We start from the raw sequence: 26,984 nt of genomic DNA, 5'->3' as shown, positions 1-26,984 counted from the left end.
GAAGAAAGGAGAGCAGCAGAATACAGACCCTGGACTTCAGAAAACCAGACTTTGACTTCCTCAGGGAACTGATGGGCAGGATCCCCTGGGAGAATAACTTGAAGGGGAAAGGAGTCCAGGAGAGCTGGCTGTATTTTAAAGAATCCTTATTAAGGTTGCAGGAACAAACCATCCTGATGTGTAGAAAGAATAATAAATATGGCAGGTGACCAGCTTGGCTTAACAGTGAAATCCTTTCTGATCTTAAACACAAAATAGAAGCTTACAAGAAGTGGAAGATTGGACAAATGACCAGGGAGGAGTATAAAAATATTACTCAGTCATGCAGGAGCGAAATCTGGAAGGCCAAATCACACTTGGAGTTGCAGTTAGCAAGGGATGTTAAAAGTAACAAGAAGGGGTTCTTCAGGTATGTTAGCAACAAGAAGGTGGTCAGGGAAAGTGTGGGCCCCTTACTGAATGAGGGAGGTAACTTAGTGACAGAGGATGTGGAAAAAGCTAATGCCCTCAATGCTTTTTTTGCCTCTGTCTTCGCGAACAAGGTCAGCTCCCAAACTACTGCACTGGGCAGCACAGTATAGGGAGGAGGTAACCAGCCCTCTGTGGAGAAAGAAGTGGTTTGGACTATATAGAAAAGCTGGACGAGCACAAGTCCATGGGGCCAGATACGCTGCATCCGAGGGTGCTAAAGGAGTTTGCTGATGTGATTGCAGAGCCATTGGCCATTATCTTTGAAAACTCATGGCGATCGGGGGAGGTCCCGGAAGACTGGGAAAAGGCTAATGTAGTGCCCATCTTTAAAAAAGGGAAGGAGGAGGATTCGGGGAATTACAGGCCAGTCAGCCTCTCCTCAGTCCCTGGAAAAATCATGGAGCAGGTCCTCAAGGAATCAATTCTGAAGCACTTAGAGGAGAGGAAAGTGATCAGGAACAGTCAGTATGGATTCACTAAGGGCAAGTCATGCCTGACTAACCTAATTGCCTTCTATGACGAGATAACTGGCTCTGTGGATGAGGGGAAAGCAGTGGACGTGTTATTCCTGGGCTTTAGCAAAGCTTTTGATATGGTCTCCCACAGTATTCTTGCCAGCAAGTTAAAGTAGTATGGGCTGGACGAATGGACTATAAGGTGGATAGAAAGCTGGCATCAAGCTCAACAGGTAGCGAATGACTCCATGTCTAGTTAGCAGCCAGTATCAAGCGGAGTGCCCCAAGGGTCAGTCCTGGGGCCAATTTTGTTCAATATCTTCATTAATGATCTCGATGATGGCGTGGATTGCACCCTCAGCAAGTTTCCAGATGACACTAAACTGGGAGGAGTGGTAGATACGCTGGAGGGTAGGGATAGGATAGGACCTAGACAAATTAGAAGATTGGGCCAAAAGAAATCTGATGAGGTTCAACAAGGACAAGTGCAGATTCCTGCACTTAGGACGGAAGAATCCCATGCATCGCTACAGATTAGGGACCGAGCGGCTAGGCAGCAGTTCTGCAGAAAAGGCCTGAGGGGTTACAGTGGACGAGAAGCTGGAGATGAGTCAACAGTGTGCCCTTGTTGCCAGGAAGGCTAACGGCATTTTGGGCAGTATAAGTAGGAGCACTGCCAGCAGATCGAGGGACGTGATCATTCCCGTCTATTTGGCATTGGTGAGGTCTCATCTGGAGTACTGTGTCCAGTTTTGGGCCCCACACTACAAGAAGGATGTGGAAAAATTGGAAAGAGTCCAGCGAAGGGCAACACAAATTATTAGGGGGCTGGAGCACATGATTTATGAGGAGAGGCTGAGGGAACTGGGATTATTTAGTTTGCAGAAGAGAAGAATGAGGGGGGGATCTGATAGCTGCTTTCAACTATCTGAAAGGGAGTTCCAAAGAGGATGGATCTAGACTGTTCTCAGTGGTACCAGATGGCAGAAAGAGGAGTAATGGTCTCAAGTTGGGGGAGGTTTAGGTTGGATATTAGAAAAAACTTTTTCACTAGGAGGGTGGTGAAACACTGGAATGGGTTATCTAGGGAGGAGGTGGAATCTCTTTCCTTAGAGGTTTTTAAGGTCAGGCTTGACAAAGCCCTGGCTGGGATGATTTAGTTGGGGATTGGTCCTGCTTTGAGCCGGGGTTTGGACTAGATGACCTCCTGAGGTCCCTTCCAACCCTGATATTCCATAATACTATGATTCTACACATATACATAGGAATATTCCTCTTTTTCTGATAGAAGGATAACTGAGCTAGCGTGTATTTCTTCACAAACTGAATAAAGTTTAAATCACCACTTTAATGAAAATAAAAAATTAAGCACATATCTAAGTACACAATTTAGCCGTAGTAGATATATGTTTTCTCCCTTGTTTCCTCTTATATCTCATCCTACTCGCTCCGCTCCCTCACAGTTTTCCCACACACACACCCCCAACAGTCATAAAACCGTTTTTGTGAATCTTATGAGTTCAAAAGGATTGTGTGATCGTGTGGTCCAGCTGCTGCACTTGGCAGCCTCAGCTTCTCCCAGATAGTCAGGCTATGGTCTCAAGGAGAGGAGTTCTCAAGGGGGCCAGGATCCTTCACTGCTCAGGTCCACTAGGGACTGAAAGTACGGGAGTTTGGCTAGTTCCCCTATCCCACTGCTCCTCCTGGAAACCTCCTGCTGCATTGCATAAGAAATGGTGGGCTCCTGCATCACATCTCCCTGGTGCTTCTTTGCACAGCATGCTCCAATGAATTACATCCCGAGGAGAGGAGAGATAATAGACCCCCTGCCCTCATCTTCTGGTGCTTCCCATTTTCCTCCCCACTGCTATCCATTAAGGAATTAAAAAGCAGAATTACAGAATCACTAACCTTGTCAGTTCTTCTTGCAGCTGAGCATGATCTGGTGGAAAGAATTTCACCACAAATTTTACGACAACATGCTTAGGTCCTAGCAAAGAGATCAAGGAAAATTCATGAAACATTTGTAACAGTCTGCACATTCTCATGCAGAAATAAGTCTCAAATAATAAGCATTAAGTCTGTGTCTCCTGCTAGTATTTTTGATATTCCTCAGATTAGTTAATAACCTTTGTTTGATAGATCATAAAAGGAAGCCTAAACACCTTCCCACTAATGTCTTTTTCTCTACTCCCTTCTCTTTCTTTCCCCCTTTCTTTTCCTCCATCCTGAATATTGCTGACAATTTTGCACCCTTAAGTAAACCACCTTTTCTATTAATCCCTTTCTTTCTTTCAGCATATATTCCGTCTCCACATCCTCGAGTCCTACCTTGATGCCACTAGAAATAAAGTTGTTACGTCTAGTTCTTGAAACAACTTTCTAAAATCTGTCACTGTCTGGCTCCTTCAGTGGGCTTTGGAATAAACCGCCCATGTGTGTTTCTACACAAAGTTTAGTTTAAAACCAGAAATGACAAAAGTAAAACACTTTAAATACAGAAACACGATGATTATTATTGTGTTCGGTAGAAATTGACTCAGTACGCTCAATATCAAAGGGATATTATCAACAGCTTAAGCAGGCTATATATAAATGTAAATTGGTAACATTTAAATTGCATTCTTTACTCGTTACTGTAATAAACTCTAACACTGGTCAAAGGTGTATTGTGTGCATGTATAAATATTAGCTATTAAACAAAAGTATTGGTTGGCTACCAAAGATTAATTTTAATTACTAGACTGCTTGATTTTAAAATATCACTATGACTACAACTTAATAGCACACAATATATATTATTGGTGTACATCTGATGGCAAAAAAAACCCAAACAAAATATAAAGTTAATGTTCTAATTGAGAGAGCACCTTTCATCTAATTCAGGGGTTCACAAACTTCATTGCACTGAGACCCTCTTCAGACAATAAAACTCATTACACAACCCCAGGAGGGGCACCGAAGTCTGAGCCAGCCCCAGCCGGGGTGTGTGTGTGTGTGTGTGTGTGTGTGTGCGCGCGCGTGTGTGTGTGCGCGTGTGCGTGTGTGCGCGCGCGTGCTCCAGCCTCGCCTACCAGGGAGGAGGCCTGTAACTTGAGCCCCGTCACCCATGGACCAAGCCCTTGGGCGGTGGGCCTCAGGTTTCGGCTTCAGTCCCAGGCCCCAACAAGTCTAAACCAACCCATGTGATCCTATTAAAACAGGGTCCCGACCCACTTTGGGGTCCCGACTGACAGTTTGAGAACCGCTAATCTAATTCAAGTATTTTTGGACTGATTCAGTAAATGACATAAAGAAAGCACTTACTTCTAATCTGTTTCATAATAGGTTTCAAAAGGTCCAGCCATACCTAAAAAACAGAAGAAAGCATTACAAAATCTGAATGAACTACTGCTAGCATAGTAGTAGTCTCCGTTATACCAAGTTATTCATATATGAATTATTTTTCCAGACTGCTTATGGTCATACACTCCCGAAGTTATCCACAAAGGCTTTTCTTCCTCCATATAATTAATTCTTTGTCAAAAGGAATTTGATGCCTAATGTGCTGTCACCGTGCCTCGTCCTTAGAAACAATATACATTCAGAAATAGAGGAAAACAGTATCTTCCACAGATTAAGGGGTATATTTCTCCCTCATTTATCCCAGATTTTAACAAAATTAAAGTGAAACTGTGTCACAGTCTCAGGGGAAGTCAATAAAGGGAAGTTCCTTACCTTACTGTAACTGGAGTTCTTTGAGATGGGTGGTCCCGATATGTATTCCCCTGGGGGTACGCATGTGCTTCCTGCGCCAGACACTGGAGAATTCTTGCAAGCAGAGTCTGTTGGCCCATGTCTGTGCCCCAGCTCTCCTCATGTGCATAAGGGGTGGGGCGGACTGACCGCCTCGCCAGTTCCTTCTTTACTGAAAATCAGATCCCGAGCTGAACCAGAGGGGAAGAGGATGGGTAGTGGAATACAGATAGAGACCACACACCTCAAAGAACTCCAGTTACAATATGGTAAGAAACTTCTTTTTCTTCTTCAAGTCCTGGTCCTGGAGAGTATTCTGCTGGTGGTGACTGACAACCAGTACTCGGAGAGGAGGAGGGTGTGAGGATGCAAAAGGTGTTCTGGACCAAGTAATGTCTCATGAATGTGTGGATGGAACTCCACGTAGATGCCTTGCAAATATAAATCAGAGGCATCTCTTGAAGTGATGCTACTGAGGCTGCCTGTGCCCTTGTAGAGTGAGCCTTTACCCTATGTGGGAGAGGAAGCTATACTAACTGATAGAGTAGGATACAGACAGAGATTCACATGGAGATTCTCTGAGAGGATACAGCTTAACCTCATATGTGTTATGCTATGATAACAAACAGTCTACATGATTCTCTGAAGTAAAATGCTAATGCTCATCTCACCTCGATGGAATGAAGTCTCCCCTCCTCACTAGAGGGATGGGACTTCGGGAAAATTACAGGGAAGTGAATTGACTGGTTTGTGTGAAATTCTGAAACAGTTTCAGAAATGAATTTTGGGGTGTAGTCACAGCAAGTCTTTATCCTGATGAAATATAGTGTACGGTGGGTCAACCGTTCACACTCTAAGTTCACCTACCCTACTGGCAATGAGGAAGGCAAACTTAATTGACAGGTGAGACATGGAACACATAGCTAACAGTTCAAAGTGTGGCTCAGAGAATATGGAGAGCACTAAATCAAGATCCCAGTCAGGTGCTGGTTTCTTGACTGACAGAAAGGTTCTGATCAGGCCCTTCAAAAACCTGGCGGTTACCAGGTAGGTAAAGATCAAATAACTCTCCATTGGCAGACAACACGTACTAACTGCTGCCAGATGAAAGTGCACTGAGCTAAGGAAGAGGCCCATCACCTTGAGGGCAAGAAGATATTCCAAACTCGTGAAATATCTGCTGTCTGTGGGGATATATGGCTTTGCTGGGTTGAGACAGAGAACTGCCTCCATTTGGACAGGCAGTATTTTCTAGTGGAGTCCTTCCAGTTACTGTTAACGATGACCTGTATCGCTTCAGAGCGGGAGTGTTCTAGGCTCGCTGACAATCCAAATACCAAGCCACAAGCTGAAGAGCATGGGGTCTGGGACTCCTGACCCTGTCACTTTTGTGGGTCCGGAGATCTACACAGGTCCGAATGCTGATAGGTGGACAGGATGACATTTGGAGGAGGCTTGGAAACCAAAATTATCTGGCTTTGGGCCAGCTGGGAGCAATGAGGATGACTTGTGCCCTGTCTAGTCGAATTTCTGTAGAACTCGAGGTAGTAGCAGGATGGGAGGGAAGGCATAACCAAAGTGATTGGTCCAAGGTAGGAGTATTGCATTGGTCCTAGAGTACTGACCTTGGGCTTTCGCTGGAGCAGTTTATTTTCCACTTCCCAAGTGTGGGTTCCCCACTCAGTGACGGTGTTTACTACAGAATCAGGTAACTCCCACTCAACAGACTCGGCAGGCATTTTGCCACTAGTGAGGTCAGGGAATTCTGGGTGCCTGGGAGGTATATTGCCAATAGGGTGATGTCACACAAACATCAAGGGGCTCTCCACCATGCCAGAGGGGCCCTCACCTCAGAAGGAATTGTTACTATGGTATTCATGCTAATGCTTGCTCGGTATATGCACTGCTTATAGCCAAGCTTACAGGCAACGAAGGTGGAGTCTGGCAAATGGCGTTACATAAATACATGACGCAATACAGTCCAGGAGAGCAAGGCACACTCGAACTGATGTTCAAGGGTTGTGTGTAACCAGGTCTATGAGAGAGCCTATGGCATGAAATCTGTCCCTGGGAAGATAGGCTCTCGCCTTGATTGAATCCAATATCGCCTCTATAAATTATATGGTCTGTGTTGGAGACAAGGTAGATTTTTACATGTTTACACTGATTTCCAGGGATGCTAAAAGGAGCAGCAAGAAGCTTAATGTTGAGACTTCCAGGCAACACCTGCCAGTCAGAAGCCAGTTGTCCAAGTATGGGAAGACGGTGGTGTCACCTTGTCTGAGCGAAGCTGCTACTTTTCAGAACACTTCTGTGAATGCCCACACTGGCGCATTTTGTACCGATAGTGGTGGGGGCCCACCACAAACCTGAGGAATCATCTGCAAGAGGGATGAATGTCCACATGAAAGCATCTACTAAGAGCTGTGAACTGTGTGCCTTTTTCTAGGGATGGTATTATTGATGCCAAAGTAACCATGCAGAATTTCAGTTTGCAAACAAGAACGTTGTGTTGACACAGGGCAAGAATGGGTCTCCAGCCTCCTTTCTTCTTGGGAACTAAGAAATACTTTGAGTAGAACCCTTTTCCATGATGTTGAGGGGATACCTGCTGTATTACTCTTCATTAGAGAAGAGACTGTATCCTCCTGGCAAGGATCAGTCCGGATAACAAGGGAGACCGTGGGTCTGGCAGGATGAAGACATTGTCAGGAGTGGTATAAGTGACCATTACCTTTGGAGGTTGTGATCTGTCACTCCATGCCACTGAAGCGGTAGTAGGTGGTGGTTCCTTATGGAACTGTGATAGTACTACCAGTGATTTTCTCTGAAGATCTCTGACAGTACAGGTGGTCCCTGATCTTTCAGGTCTCTGTGCTTTGGTTTAGATAGTATCACAGTCGATGTCGAGGTCAATTCAAAAGCTGGCACCGAAAAAGTCTTGCACCTACGTGTCTTCTGATTATGCCCATGTGACTTAGAACGATCTAAGTCTTTGTGGCCCATGCCTGAAGGCTCACCTGACCTGGATGAGGACGAGGAGGGATGCCTTTTCTTAGAAGAGGGTCTAAGAGTGGATCAGCTTTTCTGTTTGCAAAAATGCTCCTTACTCTCATGAGGGAGCCCAGCCAGAGGGTCCTTCCCTCTGCCACTCTTGGCTCTGGAGTTAGGCACAGAGCTAGTGGGCATGCACCTTGCCGACTCTGGCCAATGTACAGGTGGGGTCTCCCTGGCCTGGTCAGACTGGGGTCTCATGTCAGCGGACTGGGTCATAGGCGGTCATTCCTAGTGGTCGGAGTGGCAGTCAGACCTAGTGGTTGAAGTCCGAAAGCCAGAGCCAAGGGTCACGACAGTGTCAGAACCAGGGCTGATGGTCACAACCAAGACAGAGTCTGAATGACAAAACCCAGAGTCAAGAGAGAGCTGAAGTCAGGAGTCAGAGCCAAGCGTTGGAATCAGATTACCAGGAGTCAAGGAAGGTAGAAGCAGGGCTGGTTCTGAGACAGGAGCAAGGCTGGATCAGGACAGGAACAAGGCTGGGTGCAGAGCAGGATCTGGGTTGGAGCTGTGGAGGAGCAAAGCAGGAGCAGGGCTTGGAGACAGACGAAGCAGGGAGTCCGTGGTGGTGTGCACTGAGCAGCCAGTGAGCTACTGCTGCTTCTGGGCATAAGATGACTGACTTACTGCTGACTTCCTCAGCCAATCTGACAGCATGGTCCATCAGGCAGCCTCGCTGGCTCATTATGGTGCCAGGAGTACTGAGTAGGCACAGCTGCAGCCTTACTCCTGACATCTCATTACCTGCTCCAGCGGCTGTTTTTGAAGTTGGAGCTCTCGTGTCTGATGCATTCGGCGGGGAAGGAGCATCTGTCACTGCACTTGACAGACATATGCACTTGCCCAAGGCAGTAGAGATAGCGCTGGTGGTCATCACTCAGTGAAAAGGAGTGGGGACAAGAAACTGTTTTTTGAAGCCCAGAATCATGGGCATAAGCCAAATCCTGCACTGGGAGACTGGGAAGGTTCCCTGGGGTGAGGACTCTAAAAGTAGCCAATCCTATCAAAACCCTAACAACAAGGAAGAATAATGTAACTTTGAATATATGGATGAAGAGAAAGGAGAAGCTCCCAGACACTGGAAGATTCCAATGCAGGCATTGCGGTAAGAAAGAACTAGAGGGGCAATCGATCTGCACCACCCCTTATATTCTCAGTGTGGGGCACAAGGAGAGCAGGGGCACAGGCCCATGGATGCTGCCTACAAGCTACTCTCCAGTCTCAGGTGCATGTTGCACATGCATACCCCATAGCGAAATAGGGGCCAACACTCAAAGACAACTCAGTGTGCCATGGTAAGGGAAAACTGGTAAGAGAAATTTAAAAGTCTCCTTAGAGTGCCTCTGTAGGGAGCAGGGATAGAAACAGGATGTACCCCTCAGGAGAACACAAGCCAGCACCTATTGCAAGGAACAATGGCAACGCAAATCAAGACTATCACCTAGATTAGTCTAAAGAAACATGGCAATGGGTGCTTCTGACATTAGTTGGAGAGTAGAAGGCTGGGAAACTCAGAGGAGTGATTAGGAGACAATAATCCTGGTACTGGGGACACTGAATGGGGAATTTCTTCCTCAAGGAGACACCTGTGAAAATGTTGAGAGGACTTCCCCATGATAGGGCAACAAACTCTAACACCAACCACTTGGATACGGTTGGATGGGGGGTTCTGTCTGCACAGCAGTGTGAGGCAGACACACTACTCAAAGTCTGAGGGAAAGGATTTTACTTTCTAGCCATGTAGCATTTTCTCTCTTCTCTGCAAGAAGAGCCCACATCATTGGGTTTGCAAAGTACTCAGATGTGGTATGTTATGCCACGTCATTTTATTTATTTTGATCTTATTATTCTCTATCTTAATAAATTATGTTTTTACTATTGTATGAGTGTTTCACACAGACCAGCTCTGTGTAAAGTCTTTCTACCTCTAAGGGGAGGTGGTCAACAAAAACAGGGTGTCTAGACCTGAAAACTGCACTCATACGCTCAGTCAAAAGGACATGGACAGAGGTGCAGTGTGTTGCAGAAGGCTACAGTGGGCAGCAAAACGAGGTAGAGGCCAAACAACCAATGTGAGATGGAGGGACTTTGGGAGAAACATCTCAGCCCTCAGTTAATAAATACATGTCTAGAGTTATGGGAGGAATGGTGCACAGACTTCAAAAGGGGTACGGAACAATCTAAAAGCCATAAAATTTGCCCCAAAGAGCAGATCCTCTCAGGAAAACAACAACAACAATATATTTTTAATATGAACACACAAATTAAAGTGGACCTTGAGCAGTTTTTAATTAGGCAGAGCCAGGGACACCCTCAAAATATCCATATTATAGAATCATAGCCTCAGGAACCACACACACAGTCAAATGGTTCTGTTAAAATTGTTCCCATTACTATTTATTTTCATAGTTATTACAGAGCTGAGGTAACTCCTTGGAGGCACTATTGTCCTAATGCCCTATTATTCAAGGACTTATATATTCACAAAAGTTTCCCTGTGGGATGAAATTTCTCTTTCTGCTCTACTTCAAAAGGTGACTCCCCTCACTTTTTTTGTGGAAGGTGTGAAGAAAATCTATTTGGTCATTTGTTAGTTACTCAAGGATGGAAAAATGGTGTTTTTCACTTGTTAAAAAGCTAGTTCCAACATTCTTTGGCACTCTGATAACTCAGAGTGTTTTGTTTCAGAAGTTACAACTTGGCATGTACACAATCCCTCAGTGAAGAATGTGTGCTTGCCAAGTTTGGAGGGAAAAAAAAGACTGACTGAGAAATAACCAAGTCACAAGAGTCTGGGCTTTCCACATTTTACCCAGTAGCATATAATTCTGCACAATTTGTTTTGGGCTAGAGCTAGGTTGCGATCTAGCCCTGCATAAGGGGAGTTGCATAGCCGTGTCATTACAGGATTTCTGTATCCAGAGAGTCCCAATTCCTTCCCCAGTTTCTCTTTGTCATAGGAGAGCAGAGAGTTACTGCAGCACCTTCCAAGGTGCAGCTTACTGGCATGTTGGGGAATGGGGGCAAAACCAAGACTTCACCAATATTGCCAACAGCATGCATTCAAAACTCAGGAGTCAGGCCCCTAAAATCATGAGTGTGGCTTTAAAAGCAGGAAATAAAAAAAAAATTGGGAGTTCTTTTTATTTGACTTCTGTTTTACAGCATTTAGGGTTCATGTTTTTAAGCTTTTCGCTGCAACTCTGAGGGACAGAAACTTTTTCTTAAATGAAAGCAGAGATTCACAAGTAAATCTGCTCCCAGCAGCTGTCGATTTGAGGAAAACATCAAATATCAGACTTGTGATAAAATTGCAAGAGTTAGCAATAGCGCTTGTGTTTCAACAGAGAGGTGCAGCTCTGCACACCCCAATGTGTGAAGCAGTGATCCATGCAACGTCATCTTTACTTGTCTATGCCAGTGGTCTCCAAACTTTTTGAATCGCGCACCCCCAGGGCCAGCTCTAGGTAAGCAAAAATAAAAAAAAAAAGAAGAGCTGCCGCCGGCGTGCCGCCAAAGATGGAGTGGGGAGAGCCCAGCTGCTGCTGGCGTGCCACCAAAGAATCAAAGGTCCAGGGGCGCTGCTCCTCCTGCCATGCACCCCCAGGGATGGTCTTGCGTACCCCAATTTGGAGACCACTGGTCTATGCAACCAAGTTAGGACAAGTGACAGTCTTGCCTTCTACAAACATATCATGCTATAGCTTGCCAGGCATACAAACACACAAGTATCTTTGATCTAGAACTCTACACGTTGCAGTAAGTAGATCTGTGTTTGAATATATGATCTCATCTGCATATGATAATGTCCAAACAAATGCTCAGGCATTTATTTTTATCTTGTATTACACACTATTTGAAAAAGCAATGAACCATATTCAAATAAATGTAAATGTAGTGCATACACTCACTTTTTTAAAAGCAAAGCAATTAAATGCAAATTCTCTGTTATGCATGATATAAAATTTTATATTGTGGATAATGCTTTTCCCCCCACAGAATCCAAGAAATTAAAAGTTATGGTTCAAAAGCAACTTCAACTCATCCACATTGCACATAGATATTATGGCTTATAAGTAAACAGTCCACACAGTTATATAAATAACTGCATATACACAAAGAGGCCAAATTACATATGCTGTCAGGACTATAACTTTTATGTTTGCAACTTTACAAACACAAAAGTGAAAAATCTGAATATTTCTTTTCCATAACTGTACAGGCTATATTGTCCACTGTGACATTATTGCACAGCTATGTTCATACATTGTTTTAAACTACTGTCAATAAGAGTTACCAAAATGTTAGCTGAGGATGCATGGAAGATTGTGAAATTACCTGTTAAAATTAATGTTTCAAGTAAATCCAAAGTAAGGTCTGTGATTTATTACTTTTTAAAATTAACTTTATATTACTGTTCACTTTTCTATTTTGTTCTCAGTAACTATTAGCCCAGAACTATGTAATATTAATTTCTGTTCTTTTGCATAAAAAAATTGCACAAAACAATGGTAGCAGATTACTCTAGTGACAAATAAACCCTCTTTCCCGCCCTAAATTAAGAACTCTTGTTCCCTTCAGGCAGGAAGTTAAAATAACTGCCCCAATGTATATCCTTTAAGCTGTCTAGTGTATTGGGGCAGAATTCACCATATGGGCAAAACAAAGTACACATAAGAATGCAATGACCACAGCATCCAACTAACCGGAACACAATTCAGGAGGCCACAGTGACACATTAAGATTTAAAGCAAAATGGAATTTTAAAAATGAAAACTGATGTGTATCTATTAACACACTCTCGCAATCTCTCCCCCCCACTCTATGATATAATGATAAATGCCTGTTGCAGTCAAGTAATGTATTTTCAGAGACAACCAGCAAAGTGTAACAAACAAAGGACAGTGACTTGTTTTTATTGCCCTTGGATAGAAAAGGTGCCTTTTATGGAACTGTGTCATAATATTGGTGACTTTTTCCTATCTACCAGGCAGGACTTTACCATTATCACAATCCAAACCAATCAAAAATTAAAATGGTGTTTAGTCTCTATACCAACAGCTACTATGGTTACAACACCACTCCTATCTTCAATATAAATGAGAACAGGGTTTGAGATGAGTTCCGTATCATCCCCATCGAGCAAAACCCACTGAAACCTTCAATAAAACCACATTTTAAAATGTTTTCTGAATGTGGGGTAGGTGGGGAAGGAGGGACTGTAATATACATAAAATGTGTAGATGAAAATAAGTAAGAAATGAAACTCATTCACATACCATGATCTTTTTATGATCTGGAAACTCAAGGCCAAAATAATCACCTTCAACAAGGTTCAGATGGTTGCAAACTGCATCCAGCAAAACTTTCCCCGGAGCTCTTTGCTGGAAATAGAAACAACAAATGGTTACACAGTGTTCGTTAACAAGAGTAGCTTTATTAGCAAACAATAAAATGTTAATGCTGAGCAATACAGAACAAGCTATATTTTCAAAGTAATTTACAAAACATGAGCTAACTAATGCCCTGATCATCCCTCAGATGAAGGTGACAATTATTCTACCAGTTTTAAACAGATTAAGAATATCCTTATAGCCTTGAATATCCGTATCTCTTTGACTAGTACTTGAGATTTTTATCATTCAAATAAAAATAAACTGTGATTTTCCTAATTTTTTTTTAGAAAATTTTTTAAAATAGAGGTGAGAAAAAGAGGTATATTCATACTTTGTTTCCATAGCATCCCTTACGCACTAAATTCCTGAACCATAAGGGCACTACCCTCTCCTCAGGACATAAGAAATAAGCCAGTTAAAATTCGCTTGAAGGGTAGATGAGGTTAGTTGGCGATTTATTTACAAACAACGTAGATGTTTGATTGTATCCCTCTTTCCCTCCAACGTAAAAATCCAACGTCAAATGTTAATTAGGACTGGCCTAAAATAGAAAATTGGTTTAACTACCGCAGCCAGAGGCATGAAAAACCCACACCACTGGGCAGCATAATTAAGTCAACCTAAGTCCCTGTGTGGTGACAGGTTTCAGAGGGGTAGCCATATTAGTCTGTATCAGCAAAAACAATGAGGAGTCCTTGTGGCACCTTAGAGATTAACAAATGTATTTGGGCATAAGCTTTAGTGGGCTAAAAGCCACTTCATCAGATGCATGGAGTGAAAAATACAGTAGGAAGGTATATATATTACAGCACATGAAAAGATGGGAGTTGCCTTAGCAAGTGGGGGGGGGCAGCGTTAACGAGGCCAATTCAAACAGGGTGGATGTAGCCTATTCCCAACAGTTGACAAGGAGGTGTGAGTATCAACAGAGGGAAAATTACTTTTTGTAGTGACCAGTAGGAGAGCACTTCAATCTCCCTGGACACTCATTAACAGACTTAAAAGTGGCCATTCTTCAACAAAAAAGTTTCAAAAACAGACTTCAACAAGAAACTGCAGAACTGGAATTAACATGCAAACTTGACACCACCAAATTAGGCCTGAATAAAGACTGGGAGTGGCTGGGTCACTACAAAAAGCACATTCATTACCTAAATAAACTGATGAAAACTGTTGACCAATAGAAAATTTACTATCAACACACCAGTTAATCCATATCCAGAGCAAAGGTTATGATGCACCTTTGCAGGTGTGTATGCATCAAATGTTACCAAAAAGTGGGTTACGAAAAACAAATAATAAAATAGATATCCAGGAGGAGTGAATTCTATACTAGAGAAATTAAAATAATTTCCTTAATGTACACAAGGCGTAGCTATCACCAAAGCAAAAGCTCTATCACCTGCAGACACAACATGCACGTAGAATCCTTAAAAAGTGGCTGGTTTTAGAACACAGACTGAAGAGAAGTGCCAATTCATCTCTTTGTAAACCCATTTAGCAGGTTTCTGTTTAAACAGACTCAGATTGCTTCTAACTGGTTTCTAGCTGATTTACAGCTCCAGAAAGCTAAAATCACCTTACATTGTTTTATTAAGCCACTTTTTATTGTCATCAACAACAAATAATTGTCATACAAACATCATTCAAGATAATACACCAGGAAGAATAAGTGTAAAAAGTGTTACTGAAGTTTGGCACATTTGGTATAACACTGCCAACATGATGTAACATATCAAGTAATAATTGTACAAAAGCCCATCCCAACCAAAATAAAGTGGTGGTGAGAGGGAAGGAAGGAAGCAGAGGTGTGAAAAGAGGAAGTTAGTTCTAGCCAATGAGTATTTGGTCAGATGTGAGTCACATCCATACTTTAGAGTATTATATCTGAATACACTCAATTCACATATTCACACATTCTAAAACAGAAATCCTCTCAATAACCCCCCCCCCCCCCTGTAAGAGTAGTATAAAGACATAGCCAGAACGCAATCTTCTCTTAATGAACAAAATTCCAGGTACCTCTAATTAGATAAATATCACTGGAGACAATGGAACAGTAGGAATGTTACCAAAATTCAACACTCACACCAAATTATGTCTATTAAAACAAGAATTGCTTATGCAATATGGAGGCTTTGTTCAAATTGTGGCCCTGGGCCTTTTCCCCAAATTAATCTAAGGTTTGTCCAGCTTGCACAAGGCTGTTTATTAAAAATGGATGACTGCCCATTGAGGCGTCCAAGGACTTGCTTTCACCTAACTAACCAGAGAACGGGAATCAAGACTTCTCAGACCTATTGCATTATGCATATTTACAAGTATTTTTATAACATCCAGTGACAATGTGTGTCTGACTATCAGATCAATCAAACTAAACAAATCCAAGGTACACACACATCTTGAATAATTCTGGTCACCTCATCTCAAAAAAAGATATATTACAATTGACAAAGAATGCTTACGGAAATGGAACAGCTTCCATATGAGGAGAGATTAAAAAGCGTGTGACTGTTCATCTTAGAAATAGATGACTAAAGGGGGGGGGATATGATAGCGGTCTATATACTCATGAATGGTGTGGAGAAAGTGAATAGGGAAGTGCTGAATACCCCATCACAAGAAGTAGGGATCACCCAATGAAATTAACAAGCAGCAGGTTTAAAACAAGCATCAGATAATACTTCTTCACACAATGCACAGACAACCTGTGGAACTCATTACCAGGGAATGTTGTGAAGGAATAACTGGGCTCAAAAAAGAATTAGATTAATTCATGGAGGATAGGACATTCAATGACTATCAGCCAAGATAGTAAGGGATGCAACCCCATGCTCTGGATGTCCCTAAACCTCCAAGTACTTATGTTCTAAACTTTAATAATTTATCCTAGGAAAGCAGGCATCTGTGGGAAGGGTCAGGATTTATGACAGACACAAAAAGACAAGGCATAGCCCCCTGCACTGCTCACACAGAGTGAGACAGGTGCAGCAAAGCAGGCGTATCTGACCTCAGACAATGATTATAAGCAGCTGTGTGTTTTCATGTAATTTATTTCTAACTTGTCCTCATATGCATTTAGACAGCTCTAAAGCCAAGTAACTGCACTTGTCATTCTGCATTTTCTATATTGTGTGACTTATGCAACATACAGAGTTTCTTTTTCAAATATCTGTAAATAAAAACATTATTCTAAAGCTCTTCTCAATTTTGATCTGTCTAAATCAAGAGGAAGCCTGGCATCTATTCAGTTGGAGATATTATATGTGTAAAATTACAATCTGCCAAGATTCAGCATCTATGGTCCTGGTCTTCCTAGAATAGCAAAGGGGGAACAAAGGTGTAAAATTCAAAAACACATGAACTTAGCAAGTGGGTAGTTCTATATAGATGTTAATTTAGGACAGGCTAAGGCAATAAACTAAATGATATTCTTATGACAGTCGAAATGCAATAAACTAAAAATTCAGCAGGTTACTTGGCATGGAACCCAAAGAGCAGTAATTAAGCTCACAACATATATGATCTGACAGAGAAATATGTAATATTCGGGGGGAACATTCAAGAATGAACACACTGCACTTATGATACTATTTGCATTAAAATCACTTAGTCTCACTGGCATTATACACATGGCTTATGCTACCTTGCATGTTTTCTTTTGAACAGAAACTGGCAGGCATCTTCTGGCAGCATGGTCCAGTGGAGAGGGCACTGGAATGGGAGTCAGGAGACCTAGGTTCTATTTCTGGTTCTGACACTGACCACTCTTGGACCTCTCTGTGTCTCTTTCCCTTCCTGCCTATTTAGACTGTAAGCTCTTCAGAGCAGGGAGTATCTCTCACTCCATTTTTGTACAGTGACTAGCACAATGAGGCCCTGATCTTAGTTGGAGCATCTAGTTGCTACTGTAATATAAACAGACATCATCATATATTTGAATATGTAAGAAAACAAACAGAAAAACAGAAAAAGCTAATTTTATTGCAACACTAAAATAAAATAAAATAAAAATAAAATAAATTTTATTTCAATTTATTGCAATTGAAAAATTGTTGGTATAGAGTATTATACAACTTAAAGATTATCTGAGTATAAATAAAAAAATGCAGTTGTTTTCTGATGTTATTATCGCATAATTAAGTATTATGGTAGTGTCAAAAGGCATCAGTCAGAATCAAGGCCCCTTGTTTCAGGAGCTGTACAAGGAAAGACATGGTCCATGTGCAAACGAGCCTCCAATCTAACTTAAGACAAGGCTCAAATTGGTGCAGCCAAGAGAGAAAGAAAAAAAAAGGCAAAGTTGGAGAGAGGATGAAGATGACCATGACAGGAACATGTGGTCAAATGGACCAGCTATGTGTACAAATTGACTCCAAGTCTTACATTTATTTGTTTTAAATTATGAGATAAAAATCTATGAATGAATAAATAAAATAGACATCGTCTAGCCCCACCGGTATATAAGTAGGCATTATCACTGGGGAAATTTTACATTGGCACCACAGGAGAAGCATGCCAAGGGGTGGGGGGGGTGGGGGGAATTTCAGACAGGACAGTGTACTGGCCTTACACACTAGTTTTTCCAGGAGAGCATTTCATATGTAAGGGGTGATGAGGAAGAAAACACAAAGATGCTTGGGGAATGAGTGGACAAGTGATCTATCAAGGTTGGCATCATTGGCAGAGCAGAGGAGTGACAAGAGAAGTGAAAGCAGGGAGGAGCAGAGTTGTGTAGAGCCTGGAAGGAAGGACAAGAAGCTTGAATTTTATGGAATGGAGAAGGGGGACCCAGTGGAGTAACTCATACTGAGGGTGATACGATCATAATGTTGGACAAGGAATTATTAGTAGCTGCATTGTGAATGGACTTGACGAGGATAATGTGCGTGTCAGGGAGGCCCCGAAGTAGTCAGGACAAGCTATAATGGCAGCCTGGACAAGAGTTAGCTGTGTGGACGGAGTGAAGCCCTGATATTAGAAATGCTTTGGAGAAGTGAGTAGCAAAATTCAAATGCTGACTAGGTACGTGGCACAAGGGGGAAGGAGGAAGCTAGAATGATACAGTATCTAGGTTCCAGACCTGAATGACTGAGATGATAATAGTGCTGTCAACACTCACAGAGAAAGGGGGAAGGGGGGGAAAAAATCAAGGAGTTTAGTTTAGCCCGGTTAAGTTTAAGCCAATGGTGAGATGAATCTGAGGAGATGTCAAAGACAGACTAGGGTGTGGGACTGGATGGAGGGAGGCAAGTCAAGAGGGGAGAAGTAGATCTGTGAGTGTTGGCATAGAGCTTTGGCTGTGAGTGTTGGCAGCTGAACCTTTGTGAAAGGATAAGAAGACACAACCAGAGAAGTAGGAAGAGACTCAGGAGAGGACGGAGTGGTGAAAATCAAGATATCAAGGAGAATGTGCTTAACATACCATAAGCAATTGAGATCAAGAAAGAGGAAGAAGCGGTAGATCGTTGAGATCTGCCATAAAGATGTTAATTGGAGGCTTGGTAAGACCACTTGCAATGGAAACGAGTGGTCAGAAGCCAGACAGAGATGGAGGTGGCAACAGATGTAAAAGAAGGTGCACTTGGTGATCTTGGAGGCAGAGGCAAGAAATGAGCTGAGTATAGGCAAATGGTCATGGGTCATTTACTTCTGGGAGGAGGGATTAGATGAGGAGACACCATAGCATGCTTCTATCGTAAGCAGGAGTGAAAAGAGAGTGAGAAGCTAAGGAGAAAGGTGAATAAGGGAGTGGAAGGAAGGGGAAATCATGAGGCAGAGATGGAGAGACTACAACAAGAGGCTAGAAACTTCACTGTACATGACATGGAGAAGGAGGGGAGCATGATGGGAAAAGGAGCAAGTCATGCTGGATTTTGGAAAAGTCAGCAAGATCCTATGTGGAAGAGGAGGGCACAGGAGCTGGGAGGGAATCCAAGTTGTCACCTTAGCAGCTGAGACAGTGGGCATAAAGTCAACGTGACTGGAGAAGTAGAGCTGTTTAACTGGCAAGATGGCAGAACTGAAGGACGAGAAAACAGTTTTGTATTGGAGGAAATTCATGTCTGCTGGGACTTTCTAGTGAGGTGTTCAGAAATGCAGGAACATCGGATAAGGGGGTGAATCTGAGATGTTGTGTTGGTGGGACAGACTTTGAGGTGGAAAAGGGGGGTATGAAGAAGTGGAGAGTAGTAGAAAATGTGGAGTAGAGGGAGTCAGTGATGTCATTGACAGAAGAGGAAGGAAGGGATTAAAAACAGGAAGGGATTAAAAACTAGTCATAGCCACTAATGGCCTGGGGGTTACGGTAGGGCAGGGTGTCAAGGGGGTGGTCAGAGAAAGGGAACTCTATGGTGGGAAGATGAGAGAAAAAATATTTAGTGGTGACAACATCAAGAGGACATTGTGCTGAGTGCGAGAACTGATCCACCACTGCAGATCAAATGCGGAGGAGGAAGCAGAGGCTAAGGAGTCAAGTGGGACATCAGTCTGGAAGTTGACGTCGCCAAGGATAAGGTATGAGAGGAAGAAGGAAAAACCTCACAGACCAGCAGCTCCATTAACTCCTCTCACACAAAAATTCCTAACTTGGATAGCAGTCACTTAATGGGACCATATAATTCTTATTCCTCTTTTTCTGGTGGCTCTTATGCAACACTCAAATGACATTCCAATTTTACTTCAGTGAAAACAAGCTCACTCATTTCAAGCTATACATCCTGAGTGCTTAATGCATTTGAATTGGCCTTTTTTAGCTCTGTGAAATTATATTGTAAAAGACGCTTTACATTTTTAGGGAATGTCAGCCCACTGAACACTGAATTACGATTAATATGCATAATCACACTTAGCTGCAAGCTATGAAGGTACTGAATCAAAGTAACTTGCATTACATTGCACATTCACCATTCTTTGCTGGTTATTTCCATTTTACACAATTCACCCTTATATTTTTTTTCTCTTTTTTTACTTAGGGTAAGGGTATTTATACTTTCTTCAGTGGGGAAATGCTTTAATTCTCTAACAGATCTTTAACTTTAAAGAATTCCCAATGAACAAACAGATGATGTAAGCAGGACCAACGAAAGGTTCCTAAAAGTGCAAGGGGGAGAGGGCACTGGTGCCTGAACTGTGGTCCCGCCTCCCCCCCATGCCGCTTAGGGTTGCCAGGCGTCCGGTTTTCGACTGGAACGCCCGGTCGAAAAGGGACCCTGGTGGCGTCAGTCGGCATCACTGACTGGGACATTAAGCCCAGGGCTAAGGCAGGCTCCGTGCCTGCCCTAGCTCCGTGTGGCTTCCAGGTCTCTGCAGCTCCTAGGCGCTGGGGCAGCCAGGGACTGGGAGGCTCCACACGCTGCTCCTGCCCCAGCATCAGCTCCGTAGCTCTTATTGGCCAGGAACCAGAACCAATGGGCGCTGTGGGGGGTGGCGCCTGCGGGTGCGAAGGCGGCGTGCACCGTGCAGAGGCCCCTGGCCACCCATGTGCCTATAGGCCACAGGGACTTGGCAGCCACTTCCTCAGAGCCGCGGTAAGCGCCACCTGGACCCTGCACCCTCACCTCCCGCCCCAGCCAGCCTGGAGTCCCCTCCTGCGCCCCAAACCCCTCATCCCCAGCCCCACCCCACAACCCCAGCCAGAGCCCTCACCCGCTCCCGCACCCAAACCCCCTCATGAGCCCCAAACCCTCATCGCCAGCTGGAGCCCTCATCGCTCCACACCCTAACCCAGCCCCGGATCCCCTTCCTGCACCCCAAACCCCTCATCCCAACCCCCTGCCCCAGCCTGGAGTCCCATCCTGCACTCCACACCCCTCACCCCTGGCCCCACCCCAGAGCCCACACCCCCAGCTGGAACCCACCCCAATCCGCTGCCCGAGCCGTGAGCCCCCTCCTGCAACCCAAACCCCTCATCCTCAGCCCCACCCCAGAGCCTGCACCCCCAGCCCAAAGCCTATACCCCCTGCTGATCCCCAACCCACTGCCCCAGCCCGGTGAAAGTGAGGGTGGAGGAAAATGAGTGACGGAGAGAGGGGGATGGAGCAAGCAGGGGTGGGGCCTCTGGTAGGGGGCAGGGTGTTTGGTTTTGTGTGATTAGAAGGTTGGCAACCCTAGTGCTGCCCCTTCCCCCCACCCTCGCACCACCCCTTCCCCAGAAGCCCCGCTCCTGCATTGCTTCCTCCCAAAACCCCGCCCGCTCCTCTCCGCTCCCTCCCCTCTTTCGCCCGCCCTTACGGCGATAAAAAGTGAGAGGGCATAGTCATAGGTCCCTGACCCTCCTGTTCCGATGGATCTGGGTGCAGAAAAAAGCCACAAAAGATTATTTGGGGGATGGTGACCATGCCTTAGAAAGAGACTGAAGGAGATTCATCTGTTTAGCTTATCAAAAAGAAGACTGAGGGGACTTGATCATGGGGAGAAAATACTGGCTTCTAAGAGAAAGCCATGACAAGAACCAACTGCTGGAAGTTGAAACTAGACAAATTAACGTTAGAAATTAGGCATGAAGTTCCAACATGAAGTGATTAACCCTGGAACAAACTACCAAGGGCTGTGATGTGCCCTCCTGGAAGATATGCTTTAGTCAAACACAAATTATTTCGTTCAATAAAGCAGAAACTGGGTGCAATACAAGTGATCAGACTAGATGATCTAATGATAACTTGTGGCGTTAAACTCTATGAATCTATCATCCCTCCCTTTATTTGAGCAGTAATTGTACAGAACATTCCTGTGGCATGATCTTGAATGGAAGTTGTTGAGAAAACTGTTTAGTAATGTTTACAAAACCAGTACCTTCTGAGGTTTTTTTTTTCCTTTTTTGGGGGGAAAAGGGGGAAGGGGGATTGATTAAATTGATTTTAATTCTTTATTTCAATTTAGCATAGCCACTTTAGCATAGCCCAGCTACCAATAACTATCTCCATACAGTCAACAATTTGCTATTTAAGGAATTTTTACCCACCAAACTAAACTAATCTCTGATCAAAAAGATTTTTGCACTGCAAATTCTTCTAAGGTTACTGAATATCTTGATCTTCAGTTAAACATTCCTAAGAAATGTTTGGAAGACTGAAATTCAGTCGCTCTCTTGAGCACAGGTAAGAGCTACTTTCCACTGAGAACTGAAAGCATAGGGGGTGTTAACTTTCACCCTAAGCTGCACCCAGACCCACATGAATGTGCTCTCATGCAGCCTTCAGAGCATTTCTGAGTGCAATAGCAGGATTTGGTAAACAGACAGCAATCAAATAATTTTGCAGTTTTCCAAGTGAAACCCATCACACACTCACCATAACAGAGAGAGAGAGAGAGAGGCAGACATAATAATACTTGGTCCTGCCATTAGTGCAGGGGACTGGACTAGAGGACTTTTCGAGGTCCCTTCCAGCAGACATGCCAAACCCACGAAAAAAACCACAGAAATTGGGCTTGTTTTTGGCTTAAGTGGCTTGTGAGTTCCTTGTTAACTTGTTAGTTTTTGGCTTGTAGCTTGTTGCTTCTTTTTTTTGATCAGCTCCCGGCAAGCAGGGGCAAAGCGGAAGAGAGTCAGGGGTGCACAGCGGGCCCACCACAGTCCCAGACTGCTTGCCGGGGGGAATCTAGTCACATACAGTGTTGGGGTTCTTAGGGATTGGCCTGTTTTGGCCTTCTTTTGAAATGGGATCATCTTGATTTTTGGCTTATTGTGAAAGTTGGGGTGCTTATTTACCGTGTGAAAGTTGGCAACTGTGCCCTTCTAGTCCTATGATTCTATGACATTTCAAGATTTGCCCCCCAGGGAATGGGCTTGATTTAATATCTGGATAACACATGGTACCAAGCTGCGGAGGATACTTTACAGTCAAGTGTAAAAAAAGTCCCATCTCTGAAGACTATCTAAATAGACAACTTATAAACTAAGAAGATAATACTGGATGCAGCAACAAACAGGTAATTAATGGGGAGCACCCATTCTGTTAACTCCATGTTTTGTATTTAAAACTGTTAATGCTCAGAGAAGATAGATGATCAAAAGGTCTCATAAAAGAACTCGGCTTTAAGGAGGAGCTTGAGGGAGAAAAGGGTTGGGAGACATGGCAACAGTGTCAGGAAATCAGGGGTGTTCCATGCCAGAAAGCCACTGGAAGACAGAGTAGGAGAACAGATTGAGTCAAATCAATGAAACCAACTATTGTCTTTCCCTTGCATACATTTTTTGGAGGTTTGGTATATGCTATTAGCACTATAGGTAAACTTCACTCCTCTGGAGAGGGTCAGCACAAGGTCTGTGCATCACTGACGTCCCATTTAAGTTCTCAGGATAAAATCCCGGCCTCCTCACTCGGTGAGTTTAAGTGGTATATAGGCTTTGTGCTGACCCTCTGCAGAGGGGCGAGCTTCACCACAGTGAGCAATATCGTTTCAACACTAAAATACAGCATCCTTTGAAGCATGAACTCTCTCCCAGTTATCGAGGTGGTAAAATATCTACATATTTATTTGCATTGGAAAAGAAACAAGTATTTGTGATAAGCAAATAGTACAACAAATAACCTCAAGGATCAGATTAAACAATAGGGATTTTATGTAAATACCTAAGCATAACTCTACACTTCAAATGAAAGCTTAAACTATGTTCAGAGGAGAACAATGACAGCAACCTATGAAGACAAATGTCATATTCCTACCTGTTCTCTTTCCTAGAATAAATAGGAAATTACTTTGCAATTTACTGCTTGAAGGGTTGAATTTTCAAGAGCACTCAGTGTTAGCATAACTCTGCTCCACCCGAGTCAAGGGGAATTTTCACATTGACTTCAACAGGGGCTGACCTGCACTGAAGCTGAGGGTATGTGTACACTGCAATTAAAAACCCACAGTTGGCACGTGCCAGCTGTCTTGGGCTTCTGGGGCTCGGGCTAAGGGGCTGCTTAATTGTGGTATAGACATTTGAGCTCAGGCTGCAGCCCAAGCTCTGGGACTCTCCCACCTCTCAGGGTTCTAGAGCCCGGACTCCAGCCAAGCCCAAACATCGACCCCACAATTAAACAGCCCCTTAGCCAAAGCTTGAGTCAGCTGGCATGGGCCAGCTGCAGGTTTTTAACTGCAGTATAGACATACCCTGAGTGCTTTTTGAAAACCCCACCCTTAAAGTATAGGCCTTGATAGTTCTGTAGAGAAGCAACTGTGTAAAAAATAGCTTTATTTCATCTGGATCTGTTACTTTTTTCTTTTTTAGTTAAGACTGGAAAATGGGAGAGCATATTTTTTCAGCAGAAGAGGAAGGGCAGCCACAATACATCAAGTCACAGTGATGGTCACCTGAATGTGTTATAGCCCAACTGAGAGATGGAGGATTGGGATGGTAATAGGAGCCTATATAAGAAAAAGATCCAAAAATCGAGACTGTCCCTATAAAATCAGGACATCTGGTCACCCTAGGTAGGAATGAATTATATTTTGCACTTATAGTGCAGTCCCTGCCCTCTGAGGCTCATAAGTCATATCCCTCAATGGAGCAGAAACACATTCAGGTGACTGTGCCCACATATGCAGATACTCGTGTGTACATGTACAAGGTGTACCTCACCCTTTGTCACCCACAGTTCTGAAGAGCGGAAGTCGTGTCACTTTTGCCTACCCCATGCATTCCATTTCTTGAAAACCATCTTCAGTTTTAACGCAGATGAAAGCCTGGATCCCGCTACTCATACCATGTGGGTGGACCCCCGTGCTCTCATGGACTCTCAGAGACTTCAATGAAGCTCTGTACAGTTGCAACAGTCCACCTGCATGTTATCAAAAGCTGGACTGGTGCCTACTGGAATAATTAACATTTTAAGCTGCTTTTTTAATAAATATCTATATCTCCACACTCCTCCCACTTTGGGTGCCCACTGTGACTATTCGGTAGATTTTAGCAGACAGATTTTCCACCTCACCCCCTATACATATAAGCACAATATTTTTAAAAGTGCCGCTGATGTTTCTAATGCATTTGTACTTTTGTCTACTCCTCATAGTGGGTGGTGTTCATACTCTCTAAAGCAGTTATATAGTTTTAGCTAAGCAAAGAATCTTTTTGCACACCTTTCTGATCTTTTAACCACATATTTTGCCATCATATTGTGTGAAAAAACGTGCTTTAGGCTTTGAGATGTACTTTACATCCTCCTCCTCCTCCAATATTCAGCAGCAGGAAGGTCAAACTTTTTAATCATCGGTCATAAGAACAGAAAAACAGCCAAACTGGGTCAGACCAAAGGTTCATCTAGCCCAGTATTCTGCCTTGTGACAGTGGCCAATGCCATATGTGATCAAGACAAGAAAAAGTCTTAAAGGAAGACTAATCTCAGCTACCATGATTTTTAACTAAACAAGAATTTACAGTTACATGTGCAAAACAAATTAGAGGGGTTTTAATAACCATCCTCTTCACTTTATTTTTGGTGTCCGCTTCCATGGAAACCTATAGTTTTCTCTTTTTGAATCTACAAAGCTTCACTGTTGTAACCATGTTCACTATTCATGGATTTCTGCTTAGAACAAACCAGTCTGTATCAAAATGAATATTTTCCGAAAAAGGCAAAGGAAAAGACAAAAGCAGAAGGATTGATTTGACCCAGATTTCAATCTCTCTTCCTACCTTCATCTTCAACTTTACCAGAAATAGTCAATCATAACATTCAGTTTAAAAACCTTAATGAGGGAAGATCACTTGCTGCTAAATAATTCCCCAGAACAGTTTGATAGTATGTAGGGGGGGAAAGAGATGATATAATAAAGCTAATGTAAAGTTGCTTGTTTAGGATATGTTTGATTAAACATGATTTTTTTTCTTAAAGCAGAGACAGAACTAATAAAAATTATCTATATTAAATCCACAAATAGCTGTAGATCTATAGAGATACAGTAAAATAAAGCTACTGGAATTGTGGGTTCTGCTTAATATCTCTTTACCAGGGGTCACCAAATAACAGTTCTTTATTTGAATAAGCAGATACAGCTCACATAGAATTACACGTTGCACTGCCTGGGAGGAAGAGAAATAGAGAGAGAACAGATAATGAGAGAGATTGAACTCCTTCAGGTCTGAATCCTTCAAATCAGACAACTTCAAATGGGCATAACGAATCATTTCCAGATACACTGATCTGACACTAAGGTTTCTTTATAATGCTTATATGTCTGAAGAGAGATTAGTATGGCCTTTATTTCCCCCTTTCAATTACTGCAACTTCTCAAAGTTTTTATGAGATATATATGCTCAAAAAAAAATACTGCCATTAAAAAATAGTCATAAATATTCATTATATCTAAATATTGCTACTACCATAAAAAGTAACATTACATTTTTCCAAGCTTTCACATTTCTAGTCCTGCACCCACTGCACAAAATACTAATAAATTAAAAAATATTTTTACTTGGAGCCTACAGGTTCCAAGATCAGAGTGCCTTTGTTTCAGGAGTTGAGCTTAGAAATAGTGAAAAGCAGTTCCTGCTCATTTCATTTTACAGTCTAAATAGATAAGACATACAAAGGGTGGCAGAAAGCCTGCATTACCTTCATTTCACAAATGGGGAGGTGAAATATAGCGAGATTAAGGTAGACAATTAGATTGTGGAAAAGACAGAATTGAGGCAAAGAACGTAAATGAATTTTAAAAAAGGATTATGCATGTAAATGGAGAATATTTGGAGTTCTAAGAGTAGATATTTAAAACTACACACCAAATTTGGTAAGGATATAAAGGAAATGTTACTCACTCTATGCAGTAAGAGTAGTTCTTCAAGTTGTGTCTCCCTATGGGCACTCCACTTCAGGTGCATATGTGCCTCTCAAGCACTTGATTGCAGATTTCTAGCTGGCAGTGCCCATTAGGCCTGCCC

At 43.0% G+C, this 26,984-nt stretch overlaps 1 protein-coding gene across 5 annotated transcripts in view; it reads right to left on the bottom strand.

Annotated features, from left to right (window-relative positions):
* The window catches only part of FARP1 (FERM, ARH/RhoGEF and pleckstrin domain protein 1), a 333,074-nt gene that overhangs the window by 117,163 nt on the left and 188,927 nt on the right, over positions 1-26,984 (bottom strand). For all 5 annotated transcript variants that reach the window (XM_048853831.2, XM_048853866.2, XM_048853836.2 and 2 more), the window contains exons 3-5: positions 12,998-13,102; positions 4,233-4,275; positions 2,838-2,916 (exon numbers count right to left, since the gene is read on the bottom strand). In XM_048853831.2, coding sequence (XP_048709788.2) covers positions 2,838-2,916; positions 4,233-4,275; positions 12,998-13,102 — 227 coding nt within the window. The remainder of the gene's footprint in view (positions 1-2,837; positions 2,917-4,232; positions 4,276-12,997; positions 13,103-26,984) is intronic.

Source organism: Caretta caretta, chromosome 1 (assembly GCF_965140235.1).
Source record: "Caretta caretta isolate rCarCar2 chromosome 1, rCarCar1.hap1, whole genome shotgun sequence".
Taxonomy (NCBI): Eukaryota; Metazoa; Chordata; order Testudines; family Cheloniidae; genus Caretta; species Caretta caretta.
This window is presented reverse-complemented; position numbering and strand designations above follow the sequence as displayed.